We start from the raw sequence: 14,954 nt of genomic DNA on the forward strand, positions 1-14,954 counted from the left end.
GTTTATGGTGATGAGCTGAAAGTCCTTCCTTGGCTTGCTGACCATAACCAGTTTCCCCATTCTGCTGCTTGGGCACTCTATCAATTCAGACACCCCCATTCTTTCTGTGTCTTCAGGATCCCAAGACCACAGTGACCCACCTGGAATTCTGCCTTTTCCATTGCCTGAGCCCCTTCCAGAAAGGGATATCTCTCACTGGAGCAGATTTCAAAGGGTTTTGATTTTGTGCTCTGGTGTTACATCACTTTCTGGTAGCCAGCTTACGGAGGCTGCCTTCCCCCTTCGTTTATCATCCGATATCTTCCTGCAGATTCATGACTCCACACCTCCTAACTTGCAAAAAGCAGTCATTTTTCTGCTTGTAGATTTTCACGTATATTTTCTTATATCTCAGGCTGAATTTGTGGGTGTTCAGAATGGCTTGATAGATATCCAGCTAAATTTGGTCGACCAGATGAAATGAGGTCCCCTACTCTTCTGGCATCTTGCCTTATTTTTAATTTTTTTAATTTAAATTTTAGGTAGCTAACATACAGTGCAATACTGATTTCTGAAGTAGAATTCAGTGATTCACCATTTGCGTACAGCAATCCATGCTCATCAAACAAGTAAGTACTCTCCTTAATACCCATCACTGACTTAGCCCATCCCTCATCCAACCACCTCCTTCCATCAACCCTAAGTTTGTTCTCTATCATTATGAGTCTCTTATGGCTAGTTTCCCTCTCTCCTTTTTTCCCCTTCTTGTATGTTCATCTGTTTTCTTGGTTAAATTCCACATATGAGTGATATCATATGGTTTTTGTCTTTCTCTGACTGGCTTATTTCACTTAGCATAATACACTCTAGTTCCATCCATGTCATAGCAAATGGCAAGATTTCATTCTTTTTGATGGACATTTGGGCCCTCTCCATAGTGTGTCTATTGTTGACAATGGTACCATAAACATCAGGGTGCATGTATCCCTTCATATCTGTATTTTTGTATCCTTTGGGTAAACATCTAGTAGTACAATTGCTGGATCATAAGGTAGATCTATTTTTAACCTTTTGAGGAAGTTGCATACTGTTCTCCAGGGTGGCTGCACCAGTTTGTATTCCCACCAACAGTGGAACTTGAGAGGACTAAGAGACACATAAAAAAAAGTCACTAATAAAATATTTGGCAACGTCTTTTCACATTAGGTCTTCCTAATATGTAAATTTTTAAAGGCCAAGACTAATTTTATGTGTATCTTAGATTAAATGTGTGTGAAAACAAGGAGATTCAGTGTAAATGGAAAGTCCATGAAAACTCTTTCTTAGTTTTGTATATCTTTACTTGGGCTAATTTATATTCAGTACAGTATTTAGTAAATGATATCTGATGACATGGGTCCAAAGAAGAGATTCTAAAAAATCTTCTTCCAGTAAGAATTCCCACAAAAATGGAAGGTACAAGCCACAGAATGGATCCAAGAATGCTTTTAGCTCATTGCCATTACTCATATCATCTCTTGTGATAGCAGTTGTAAGAGAAATCATGGCTAACACTTACGAAATTAATAAACGTAGTTTATAGAAAATTATAAAGTAAATAAAAGCAAACACCAACAGGTAAAATCTTAACTGACTGAGCCACCCAGGTGCCTGCCAACAGGTAAAATCTTAATAACATTGGTTACCTTGCTGTGAAAACTGAGAAAAGGTAGTCTTAGTATCAGTCCACATAGTTATACCTCACTTTTATTCACAGATATTTGATAAATACTTATTGTATTTATATCCACAGTGGGTAAGTAAAAGTCTACATTGTGGATATTTATAAGAAATATATCCTGATTAGGGGTGCCTAAGTGACTCAGTAGATTAAGCATCTGCCTTTAGCTCAGGTCATGGTGTTGGGATCCTGCAATCAAGTCCTGTGTCAGGCTCTCTGCTCAATGGGAAGTCTGCTTCTCCCTCCTCCTCTGTCCCTCCCCCATCCCCCACTCTTGCTCTCTCTCTCAAACAAATAAATAAAATGTTTTTAAAAAGAAATACATCCTGATGTCTGATTTCTCTCTCTTTCATCACTTACCTCCTCTTCACAACTTTCCATGTTCAGAGGAGGGAAGCTGGATGTTAAATTTGTCTATTTATATATTTATATTAATTTGTCTTATTCATTCCTCAAATCATTGGTTTCTCATAAGTTAAACATATTTTCAAACATTATAATTCTTTTAACTATTGTCTTAAGTCTCTTCTTGAAATAAACAGGTTACAACCAAAATAATACTTTTCTGCCCCATACACTGAAACTTCAATAATTGTTTTTCAAAAGTCAAAACATTTCTGTCCTTTTCAGATATGATCAAAAGTGTGAATGAAACATTTCCTGGCCACTGCCTAGAGCATATCCTCTTTCCAAGTGTCCCCTCCTGCCCTAGTCTGAAGGAGTCTGTCCCTACTGCTAAGCTGTATCAAGGGAAAACCCTACCTGGTCAAAGCGATTGGCCCACACTGGATCAATGATCTATGTGCTGGGCCAATCTGATGAACTCTTGAATTCAAGTACAGATACCACTGCCCAGAAAATGTTTACTCCATTTCTCTTTCCCCTACTCTGATGTTGGGCATGGCTATGCAATTTGCTTTGGCAATTGGAATGCTAGTAGATGGATTACAGTCATAGGCATTGATTATGTTTACATGGTTTGACCTGTCTCTTGTGCTCTGGTGGTCTGGTAGCAGAATATGCCCCAGGTTGTCACTGTGCCTTCATCTTGACTCCAGAATGAAGTAGGGAGTTGCTCCTGGTAGCCAATGAAACAAGGACTGAGTAGAACTGAAACATAGTCTGGTCTGAAGTCTTGGAACCTGATGTCTGGTGTAGTCTGGCAGGGTTGCAGCTAAAGTGAGAATGAGAATAAGTTATTTTTATTTTAAGCCTCTGTAGTTTAGTGTGCTTTATTATGCATCATTATTGAGGCAACAACTGACTCATACACTAGAAATTATTTGATTATGCTTCTTGGAGTTGTCAGGTCATTCAGGCTAAGCTTGAGGTGGCCATTTGGGGGCATGATAAGCTAGTGAACAAGCAGAGAGAATTGCAGCTATCTCTTGTTCTTTTCTCCATTGGAGCATGTTCCTTGTTTCTTGGGGACTGACTTTTAAGTGGTCTAAAAAGAGGGAACTGGCCCTTAGTCAAACACATGGCATGTTTTTAGATATTATTTTTTGCAGACTGAAATTTTGCAATACAGAAGACCAATATCTTGAGTACACCATAGTGATAAATGTAGAGGAGGGCTATATAGTGACAGAATGAAAATGGTACTGGATTTAAATGTTCATGATAAATTCAGATTTGTAGTCGTTCAATGTAGTCACAGTGTAAAATGAGAATGAAGTAGAAGCTATTCAACTTGAAAGCTGTTAAGGTTGTTAAATGTTCAGAGAATATTGTCAGAATACACCATCCTGACTGTAGATGTACAAAAGGACTTTCTGGAAGTTCATGAAAACAGAAGAGTCTACATTTACGAAAGGGCTTGTCAGTTAGTTGAAAGCATAGTCGATGAGCTAAGTGGAATCCTAAGGTCTTCTTGATGTGAGGAAAAGATTTTTTCCATGAATGCATTTGTATCACTGTACTGATGAACTACTCAGTGTATTTATACCTTTTACAAAATGTCAAAATATAGCAAAATTCATGTGTTTCCATGTGAGAATTCAGATGTTCTGTGATGCAGTAGGATGGTCAAGAGAATAGAGCATACAGTAGAATTTTAGGGACCATTGGATCCTTTTAGGTGCCAGTATAAGAAGGCCAAATCAGACTTGTTTAAAGGATGAAAATAATATATTAACTCATGTAAACTGAAAGTCCAGAAAAGGTCAGGCTTGAAGAAGGGCTGGAATTGGTGGGTCAGTATCAATCAGATCCTGTTTGGTTCCTACTGTTAGTCTCAGTCCTATGACTGGCTGTCCTTGGGGTGTGAAGATAGTAGTTAACTACTACAAGAACTATATAGGGCTTTACATCATACTTAGTAGGGGAGATAGAGTGTACTTTTTGTGGTAATAACCAGCAAAGAAAAATAAAATTCCTTCTCAGAAGTCCCTGAGAAATGTCTACAATATAGAGCTTTAAATCATACTTAATAGGGGAGATCAGGCGCACTTTTTGCAGTAGCTACCACCAGTCAAAAATAAAAGTCCTTTTTCAGAAATCCCTGAAAAATGTCTCTGTGTTTTCCTGAATTGTGTATCTTCCAACTAATCCTTGTGGTTAATGGTTGATCAAGGCCACTCTGGGTTCACCGAATGGGAAGAGGAAAGGAAAGTGTCAGGCCATTGCTGATCTCTGGGGCCACCGAGGGGAGTCCTGCAACCAGGAAGTCTACAGTCTGCTGGAGAAGATGTCAGACAGATAATTATAATACAGAGAGATAAGAGGGGACAGCCACTCACAGCCAGTGTAGGAGTATCCTTCAAAAGACTGCCAGCAGAAAGTATTCACCTGGATCTAAAAGAATGAATAGAAATTTAATGGACAAAGAAGAAGGAAAAAATTTTGAGTAGAGAGAACATCATGTTTTAAAAAAGAAGTTTTATTGGAAAGCCTGAAATAAAAACCAGTATAGAAGAAACTTCTTGAATAGAAATTTGCAAGGTAACCACAAAAATAATAAGAAAGATTTAAAAACTGACAAAAAGAACTTTCTCCTTAGATATGGTGGCTAACTTCCCAATGCTTATCTAAATGTTGGGCTAAGAAATCTCCATGTGTCGCTCCAGTGAGCAATACAGTATCCTACAAAAGGAATACATTGAGTGAGTTCAGTTTGCTTATTAGGATTTATATGCTTCTAGAAGGAAAGGACTTTCTCTATTCAGTTTTTTCTCTATGATTCTTAGCCTTATACTAAGTACAAAGTATGGTTATTGAATCCAGTTTTAAATTGAGAGGTGCATAGGATTTTGCTTGTTTTTATTGTGTTATGTTAGTCACCATGCAATACATCATTAGTTTTTGATGTAGTGTTCCATGCTTCACTGTTTGCATATAGCACTCAGTGCTCCATGCAATCCATGCCCTCCTAGTACAGTACCCATCACCAGGCTCATCTCCCACTCCATTTTCTCTTCCTTCATTTTTCTCTTCTTTCTCCTAATGTCCTCCATGCTATTCCTTATGTTTCACAAATAAGTGAAACCATATAATAATTGGCTTTCTCTGTTTGACTTATTTCACTTAGCATACTCTCCTCCAGTCCCATCCTAGCAGCAATGTCCACAATAGCCAAACTGTGCAAAGAGCCAAGATGCCCTTCAACAGACAAGTGGACAAAGATGATGTGGTCCATATACACAACAGATATTACTCAGCCATTAGAGAGGTGCATAGGATTTTAAAAATTACACTTCTCAAGGATTTACAGAATCTTGACTTACAAACCTGGATGTGGCATGGCATTAGAAGACCATATCTTTCCGGTGTTCAGAGCAAAATAAACTTGAAAACAGTAAAAACAAACAAACAAAAAATTAAAAAAAAACCAACTCCACACCAAATTCCAAACTCCATATTCTCCCTTCATTACCTGAGGAAAGAATGTGGTAGTGTTGGTGTGATTGTAAGTGTTGTACTGTCCACTGTCTATTTGTTCAGAGCCAACTTTGGTGTGCAGGTGTGTCCACAAGGACCACTTTATAACTTTGCTGCTACTGCAAAGAGTTTGGTCCAAGCAGGATCAGCCCAATTACTCACTGGGTACTGGGTGGATAAAGAGACTCAGCCCAGGAATCTATCTGTCTCATTGTGAGGCATTTCTACTGACTTACAGCCTTCTTCACTCATGAGCTCCTCTGGTTCCATCTCCTCATCATGGCTGCATTGATCTGCTTGGACCTCGCAAGCCTTCCTGTTTCTCTTAAAATGAGGGTCCAAGCCTTTGCCTCAAACTACAAAGCAATGCATGGTCCATCCCTGTCCCCTCCCCAGTGCCTTGGGTTGCAGGAAGCTCCAGTCATCTGGCATTCCTTCTGATCCTCAAAAAAAACAGCTCCTCCCATCTCAGTGTGGGCATGCTCTCAGAGTACTTGCACACACTGCTCCCACCTGTGCCTGTCCTCAGTGGCTTTCCTCATGATCCTGGTCATGTTGCCTTTTACCTGCCTCTGCCTTTGCTTCAAGTCCTCCCTGTGCTCTTCTCTGACCAGCCTCTGGAGATCTAAATTTCCTCCTCTACAGCATGTGACTGAGTCACAATACTGAAGACATTAGGCTCTGTGTTAAGCATAGATGTAGTTAAAAGATGGATTCAGTTCCCGGTTTCATCACCAGCCGAGGAGTCAGTCACACAACTGCTCTGAGCCTCAATTTCCTCATCGGTAAGCTGGTGCTCAGTATATTGACTAGCTGGGTTTCTGGGAGAATTTGCTGAGGATATGAACACACAGAACATGGTGGGCTTTCAATAAATGTTCATAGGAAATCTGGTGAAGTTTTAGGACTCCTCGGTCTATTGTCCCTACATGAACATGGGCATGTATGTGTACCTGGGCATAAGCTTTGGAATGAGAAGACCTGGGATCTACAGCTTGATACCACCATTTATTAGTCAAATGATATCAGAAAAGCCATTCAGCTTCTGTAAACGTCAAAGTTCCCAACTATGAAAATGGCAATAACATTAATACCTCCCAGGGTTGTTATGAGCATCAATTGAGTTAATACAGGAAAATGTTTCGTAAACCTTGGAGTTAAAAACACTACAATCTACCTTTCTGTAATTGTGCCTTGCTCTGTCAGTGTTTCATTAGGTAAGATGTGCCTCTGCAGCAGAACTCTAAGTCCCCTTGGCTGGACCCATGAAAACATTTAATGTGGGCTTCAACACAGTGATGACTTACAGTAAGAGTTTGCTGAAAGTCAAACCCACAATGAGATATCACCTCATACCTGTTGGATAACTATCATCAGAAAGAAAAAAGGTGGTAAGTGGTTCTTGACTCAGGTTGCCAGGATTCAAGCCCAACTGTGCTTCTTTCCAGTGTTGGGAACCTTTCAATGCATTGTGAAGTGGGAATGGTAATAGGACCGAATTCCTATGGCTTCTGTAAATACTAAGAAGGTAATTCGTGTACAACACTCAAAATAGTATCTGCACACAGGGCTTAGAGATATACACCAGATGACCAGCATCAACAGCAGCCACATTGTAGTGCAGACAATTATCTTTAAGAGAAATCTCTAGGGATGCCTGGGTGGCTCAGTGGGTTAAAGCCTTTGCCTTCGGCTCAGGTCATGATCCCAGGGTCCTGGGATCGAGCCCCGCATTGGGCTCTCTGCTCAGTGGGGAGCCTGCTTCCCCCTCTCTCTCTCTGCCTGCCTCTCTGCCTACTTGTGATCTGTCTCTGTCAAATAAATAAATAAAATCTTTAAAAAAAGAGAGAGAGAGAGAAATCTCTAGTTTCACCACTTTATTGGGAAATGAGAATCTTCTGCAGAGCCTTCTCTGATCTTAGATATGAGGAACAAGTAGAGAATATTTGAATATTCTTATGTCTTCTCAGTCATCCCCTTTGCATACACAAGCACTATTCCCAGCAAAAGAAGTCTCTTCACAATATTCCATTCTGTGGATCTCAAAATAGCGCCAGGACACCAGTGTCATGGATCACCTAGTTTGTGGCCTTATGTACTTACACTTGTTGGAAAGGTTGTCTGACCATGTGTGAAGCCCCAGTCACATCTCCAGTAGTAAAGCAGCCCCATGCATTTTGGCCCTGAGCTTGTCCTGGCAGGCATTTGTGCATCTATCTCTTGCGCTGTGTAATAAAGATCCTTCCGGGAGCAGAGGTCAGTGTTTTAGGTAACAGAGGTCTAGAAACTATTGCTAAAAGCCAGGATATCAGGCCGGGGAAAATCTGTTTTCTCCTTTTGCTCTAGTGGCAGACAGTCTTGGGCCAACAAGAGCTTGTATATTAGGGGCACAGTTGAGTGCTTCCCAGGCTCTGGTTTCCCAGGAACCAGTGACTGACTGTCCTGGATAGAAGGACTTAACAGGGATGGGAGAAGCTGAGCTGTCACACTATCTGACAGCATTTTCATGAGTGCATAATAGAAAGATAAAAGAAGCAGTGCCTGGAACAACCAGCTAGAAAACACATTTGAATGCAGTTTTGGGGAAGGATTTTCTACAAGCAGGAGAATACTGTTATATGCAAGTGTCACTAGAGCTCCAAAGACCCAATGACCAGAGCTGCCAGGATGGGTATGCTCTCTGTTTCTAACCACTAGGTGGTAGCTCAGCCCAAGGCTGGGAAGACAGAAGGCGTAGACTCTGGTCCAGAAGAGGTGGGGACAGGGGGGCGGGTCTGCCAGGCTGCATAAAGGCAAGGGAACTGTGACTGAGGCTCAAGCTGCCTTAGCACTTGGTTCAGAGGATCCCATCCTAGGATGATGGCATTTAGCTGGTGGATGCCAGGTGCCCAGGCTGAGCCAACGTCCCCAGCGAGAAGCCCAAGCACTGCTGTGCAAGAGAAGAGGCACGGGGGAACACTGGTAAATAGCCACACTTTCTATTAAAAATGCCTTGAAAGGAATGCAAAATCATGCCCAACTTACATGTGGAAGAGAGCTAATTGGATATTTAAACAGCTTGATATGGTATAATATAATTGGTCAATATCTCTGAGATAGAACTAGACATAAATAGCAAGTGATTACAGGTTAATAAATATTTTTATTGATGATGAGAATGCTGACAAAAATTCTAGCTCTCTCACCAGATGTGCTCTGACTTTGGAGGGCAAAGGCATTTTTGAATATAAATCATGGGAGAGAAATTTGAGAAAAAAAGGAGTGAAGTATCTTGCTCTATTATTTGGCAAATTTAAATCCCTTGGTACTTTGTACTGGCTTTGTGGAATTTATGAGACTATCCGTCAATTCGATGTTGTGGAATTTCAAATGTAGAAGTCAAAGAAAATATTTATTAAGGAGAAAACAGCATTCTGTGAGCTCCAATTTTAACACATGTGTGCAACTTAAACTTATGCCTTAAAGACAGTAACTTTTAGTATGTGATTATGTTCAAATTAACAGATCACTATGGCTAGTCTCAGTTACATCTAGGGGGACTGAGTCCTAGCAGATTTTAGAAGTGTGATATCAAAAACCAATGATGTACTATACCTTGGCTAATAGAACTTAAATAATTAAAAATATATAATATATATAAAAAAAGAAGTGTGAGGACAAATGTTGAGAAGGCACGTATCTTTTTCTCTTAAGAGAGAAAGAGGGCCTGCCAATCCTTCAGAAATATGTGCTCACTTGAGGAAAATGCAGTGCAGTAGTCTCAGAAATGTAAAAATCAGACTGCAAGGGACTTTGTAGGTTGTGAGTTCAGGATATTTTTGAGAGCAAACTTGGGTGGTTGGACAATGAGCATAAAAAGTGAAACTGTCCTGGGAACACTGACATGTGTGGTCACTCCAGTAAGAGGTATGTAAAAGAATGGGAGCCCAGAGTAGGGAAGGTAGAGGAGGCTGATGAAAATTCTAAGCCCATGTGTTGGAGGGACACTAGTCCAGGGATCCAGGTAGACTGGGGCACACCAGACTCATGCTAATGTGTTGAGTCCATTTAACCTCATTCTTGGGTTGTGCTTGTGTTTGGCATGCTCTTGTACTTCTTTGATAGACTGTTCATCTCTCAGAATCATGAATTAAAACCTGTTTTACAGTAAATCTGTTGCCAAGAAGAGGAGCAATGAATTCCTCATTTCACCTGCTTTTCTTGGATCTCAACCTGAATTCCACAGAAAGCAACCTTTCAGAACCAAATGTCAAGAACAAGTCTTCACCATGCAAAGAGATGGGCATTGCTGTTGAAGTGTTTCTGACTCTGGGTCTCATCAGCCTCTTGGAGAACATCTTGGTCATAGGTGCCATAGTGAAGAACAAGAACTTGCACTCCCCCATGTATTTCTTTGTGTGTAGTTTAGCAGTAGCTGACATGCTAGTGAGCATGTCTAACACATGGGAGACCATCGCCATATACTTAATAAATAATAAGCACCTGGTGATAGCAGATGCCTTTGTGCGTCACATTGACAATGTGTTTGACTCCATGATCTGCATTTCTGTGGTGGCCTCCATGTGCAGTTTGCTGGCCATTGCAGTGGATAGGTATGTCACCATCTTCTATGCTCTGCGCTATCACCACATCATGACAGCGAAGCGTTCTGGAGTGATTATCATGTGTATCTGGACCTTTTGCACAGGTTGTGGCATTGTTTTCATCATTTACTATGAATCTACCTATGTAATCGTTTGCCTTATCTCCATGTTCTTCACCATGTTATTCCTCATGGTGTCTCTGTATATACACATGTTCCTCCTGGCCCGGACTCATGTCAGGCAGATAGCAGCTCTGCGTGGATACAGCTCTGTGCGGCAAATGACCAGCATGAAAGGTGCTGTCACCCTAACCATGCTGCTGGGCATTTTCATTGTGTGCTGGGCTCCGTTCTTTCTCCATCTCATTTTGATGATTTCTTGTCCCCAGAACCTCTACTGTTCTTGCTTTATGTCTTACTTTAATATGTACCTCATACTCATCATGTGTAATTCTGTGATTGATCCTCTGATATATGCTTTCCGCAGCCAGGAGATGAGGAAGTCCTTTAAAGAGATTATTTGTTGCCATGGTTTCAGAATACCCTGTAGGTTTCCTGGCAGATATTAAACAAAAAAGTTCTTCTCTCTGTGGCTCTCTTTTATCCTTGATTTACCTTATGACAAAATCAGTTGATGCAGCCAAGGAGTAAGGCAGAAAGCTAGAAATCAAAGCCATGCATTCTGTTTATCATTTTTCCATCTTGAATTTGTACTGCACTTATTTTCCCCTGTGGCAGTTGTAGGGTCAGACATGCACATGCTGCTTATCCATTTTGGGAATGGTCTGTGACAATCTCTTTCTGTCCTATTTTCCTTCTACTTTTCCTCCCACTCCTACCCATTTCTGGTGGTCTGATCTATCCTCCATCTAGTAAGTGTGTGCTCAGGGAAGATAAAATTCGTGGATGTTCATCCTTTCTGATGGAGGCATAATACTACATAGTATATATGGACCACATCTTCTCTACCCATTCGTCCGTTGAAGGGTGAATACCCAACTTTTGTATCAACATGGATGAGACTGGAAGAGATTATGCTGAGTGAAATAAGTCAAGCAGAGAGAGTCAACTAGCATATGGTTTCACTTATTTGTGGAGCATAAGGAATAACACGGAAGACATGGGGAGATGGAGAGAAGTGAGTTGAGGGAAACTGGAGGGGGAGATGAACCATGAGAGACTATGGACTCTGAGGAACTAACTGAGGGTTTTGGAGGGGAGGGGAGTGGGAGGTTGGATGAGCCTGGTGGTGGATATTGTGGAGGGCACGTATTGCATGGAGCACTGGGTGGGGTGCATAAACAATGAATTCTGGAACACTGAAAATAAATTCAAAAAATAAATAAAAATTTTAAAAAGTTAAATGAAAGTTTCAGATAAAATAAAATAGTTTTTAAAAAAACATTGTGGATGCTGGTCTCAGCATGAGGAACAGCTATAACTGAAATTACAACTATAACTGAAAGAAAAGCAGTTTCATAATTTTACTTGATGCTCCTCAGAGTCATGCATGCCTCTCAGGGTAGAATTAAGTGGCCAAATTCTTTCCATTTGAAATTTCTAGTTCATTTGTTATGGGATGTCTCTACAGCTCTCTTTTCCAAAATTTTTTATTTTATGGCTTATGTCCATAATTGTCCAAGTATGGAATTAATTTTACTGCTGTCAGTCATGTTTTTGTCATACCCAGACATAAACCTTCATGCTACAAATCTTGCCTCATGTGGTGTGAAAAGTCTCTGTGTCTTATTCTGACTCAGGGTTTCCAGATGACTGTTTTGAGGTCATGTCAGGGCTCTAGATGCCTCTCATCCTCCATGTAGCACATGTCCATAGCCATGTTATCTTTGACCTTTTCAGACAGAATCTGTCTTAGATTCTGAAATCCCCTCACCATATACTTTGCACATTGCAATCTGATTCCAGCAGCTGGAGGTCAGGTGCCTACCTAACACAGGAAGTCCTATCTTCTCCGATGCAGAAGGGAGGGAGAAATGTTGAATTCAGATCTGGACTCTGCCACCAACAATCAATGTCACCTTAATCATCTTATTTCAGATTCCACATCTGTGCTGAGCTCACAGGATGGTCATTAGAACTGCATGAAAAAAATGTGATAACACCTTGAAAACTTGTGAAGCACCATAAAGATTTGTTATTTATTTTAAATTTTTAAAAAGATTTTATTTATTTATTTGACAGAGATCACAAGTAGGCAGAGAGGCAGGCAGGGAGAGAAGGGGAAGCAGGCTCCCTGCCGAGCAGAGAGCCCGTGCGGGGCTAGATCCCAAACCCCTGGGATCGTGACCTGAGCCAAAGGCAGAGGTTTAACCTACTGAGCCACCCAGGCATCTCATTTTAAAGAAATGTTGCAGGTGGGATAAATACTAGGGGAGGATGCAGAGGGCAATGGTCACTTGCCAGTAGTTAGAGCTGTGGCCCAAAAACTTGGAGGCCTGCATTGTCACAGAGCAGTTCTGTTACCTTGGGCACATCTCTAACTGCTTTGTCTCAGTATTCTTATCTGAAGTGAAGAGCTTGGTCCTTACAGCTCTCATATCCTATTATTTTTGGTGTTAGTATATTTTGTTTTGGATATTCATGTCTAGACTGTTCCCAATGAAGGAAATAGTATAAATAAAGTAAAAATAAAGACCATTAGGGTCACACAATGGTGAGCTGTTGAAGTCTATGGTGGCAGAGGAACGTCCTGGGTATAGTTCACACAAATAATTCATAGACATGATCCCCACCCTTGGCAGCTCAGAGTCCAGAAAACAAAAACAAAAACAAAACTAGTGCTGGCACAAGCAGGAAAGTGCATAAAACATCCAAATCTCTGGAAAATGGCAAATTAGCAGGTTGTTGAACAACTAAAGCTCTTCAAATCATTTTAGCTGAACATTCCTATGTGTATCCATGCATGTAAGTGATCTCCACATACTTATGATGGGAAACTGCAGCCCATGTTTGTATGGGATATCTCAGGAGCTTAGGTTCTGTGGAAGCTGGCCCCTTGACCCACCTGCTTGTCCTTTTTATTTTTTTATTTCTTTTCAGCCTAACAGTATTCATTGTTTTTGCAACACACCCAGTGCTCCATGCAATCCGTGCCCCCCCACTACCCACCACCTGGTTCCCCCAACCTCCCACCCCCTGCCCCTTCAAAACCCTCAGGTTGTTTTTCAGAGTCCATAGTCTCTCATGGTTCATCTCCCCTTCCAATTTCCCTCAACTCCCTTCTCCACTCCATCTCCCCATGTCCTCCATATTATTTGTTATGCTCCACAAATAAGTGAAACCATATGATAATTGACTCTCTCTGCTTGACTTATTTCACTCAGCATAATCTCTTCCAGTCCCGTCTTTGGGGCCTGTTGTCTTTAGCAGTTTCTAGTACAGAGTAGGGCCTCAGTTGATGTTTGTTACTGGTGTTAAACAAATGTGTACTCAATCTGCTGCCCAACAGCGGATTGTGTGGTAGCACTCACTGAGTGCTAACTGAGGTAATTAGGGCTTCCTTCCTTGGGTAGGATCAAACTTCAGCTCTAGCAGTTTACATTGGCTCCACCTGGGAACCCAGCCCTAGTTAGGTTAACTCTCCACTCTGGTGCTTCATGGCTTTAAACAAGGTCTGATCTTTCTATAAAGGTCTTTAAGGAAATGTTCAAATGTCTTAATCTCTATAAATGAGACACAAATAACTGGTGTTCAGAGTTGTCTTTATTTGGAAAGAATACATGTATATAATGACATAGTAAATATCTGTAAATGAGACAATCCCTGGAATCCCCGCACAAAGTTCCCTCTACATACATTAATATAATAAAAGCCACTTATGAAAATCCCACAGCAAATATCATTCTCATTGGGAAAAAACTGAGTGCTTTTTCCTTAAGGTCAGGAGCATGACTAGGATTTCTTCTCTCACCACTGTTGCTCACCATAGTACTAGAAGTCCTAGCCTCAGGAATCAGACAACAACAACAACAAAAGGCATTCAAATTGGCAAAGAAGTTAAACTCTCTCTCTTCAAGATATGATATTTTATGTCAAAACCCCTAAAGACTCCACCCCCAAATTGCTAAAACTCATACAGCAATTCAGCAACATGGCAGGATACAAAATCAATGCACAGAAATCAGTTGCATTTCTACACACTAATAATGTAACTGAAGAAAGAAATTAAGGAATCAATTCTACTTACAACAGCACCAAAAACTATAAGATACCTAGGAATAAACCTAATCAAAGAGGTAAAAGATATGTACTCTAGGAAATACAGAACACTTATGAAAGAAACTGAAGAAGACAAGAAAAGATGGAAAGATATTCCCTGGCATGGATTGGAAGAATAAACATTGTTAAAATATCTATGCTCTCCAGAGCAATCTACACTTTCAATGCCATTCCTATTAAAATACCATTGGCATTTTTCAAAGTGCTGGAACAAACAATCCTAATATTTGTAGGGAACCAGAAAAGACCCCAAATCACCAGGGGAATGTTGAAAAAGAAAAACAAAGCTGGGAGCACCACAATGCTTGACTTCAAGCTATATTACAAGGCTGTAGTCATTAAGAGAATATGGTACTGGCACAAAAATAGACACATAGATCAATGGAACAGAATAGAAAGCCCAGAAATGGACCCTCAATTCCAGGCCAACTATTCTTCAACAAAGCAGGGAAGAATATCTAATGGCAAAAAGACAGTCTCTTCAATAAATGGTGCTGGAAAAATTGGACAACCACATGAAGAAGAATGAAACTAGACTGTTTTCTTATACCATAC

At 40.6% G+C, this 14,954-nt stretch overlaps 1 protein-coding gene across 1 annotated transcript; it reads left to right on the plus strand.

The window, feature by feature from the left end:
* Positions 1 to 9,736: 9,736 nt before the first annotated feature.
* MC5R (melanocortin 5 receptor) lies at positions 9,737 to 10,729 on the plus strand (the record flags this gene model as incomplete). The annotated part of the gene is made up of 1 exon (XM_080821961.1): positions 9,737 to 10,729. The coding sequence occupies exon 1, from the start codon at positions 9,752 to 9,754 to the stop codon at positions 10,727 to 10,729; it is 978 nt and encodes a 325-aa protein (XP_080678087.1). The 5' UTR covers positions 9,737 to 9,751.
* Between the last annotated feature and the right edge of the window lie 4,225 nt (positions 10,730 to 14,954).

The sequence above is a fragment of the Martes martes genome, assembly GCF_963455335.1.
Source record: "Martes martes genome assembly, chromosome: 13".
Lineage (NCBI taxonomy): Eukaryota > Metazoa > Chordata > Mammalia > Carnivora > Mustelidae > Martes > Martes martes.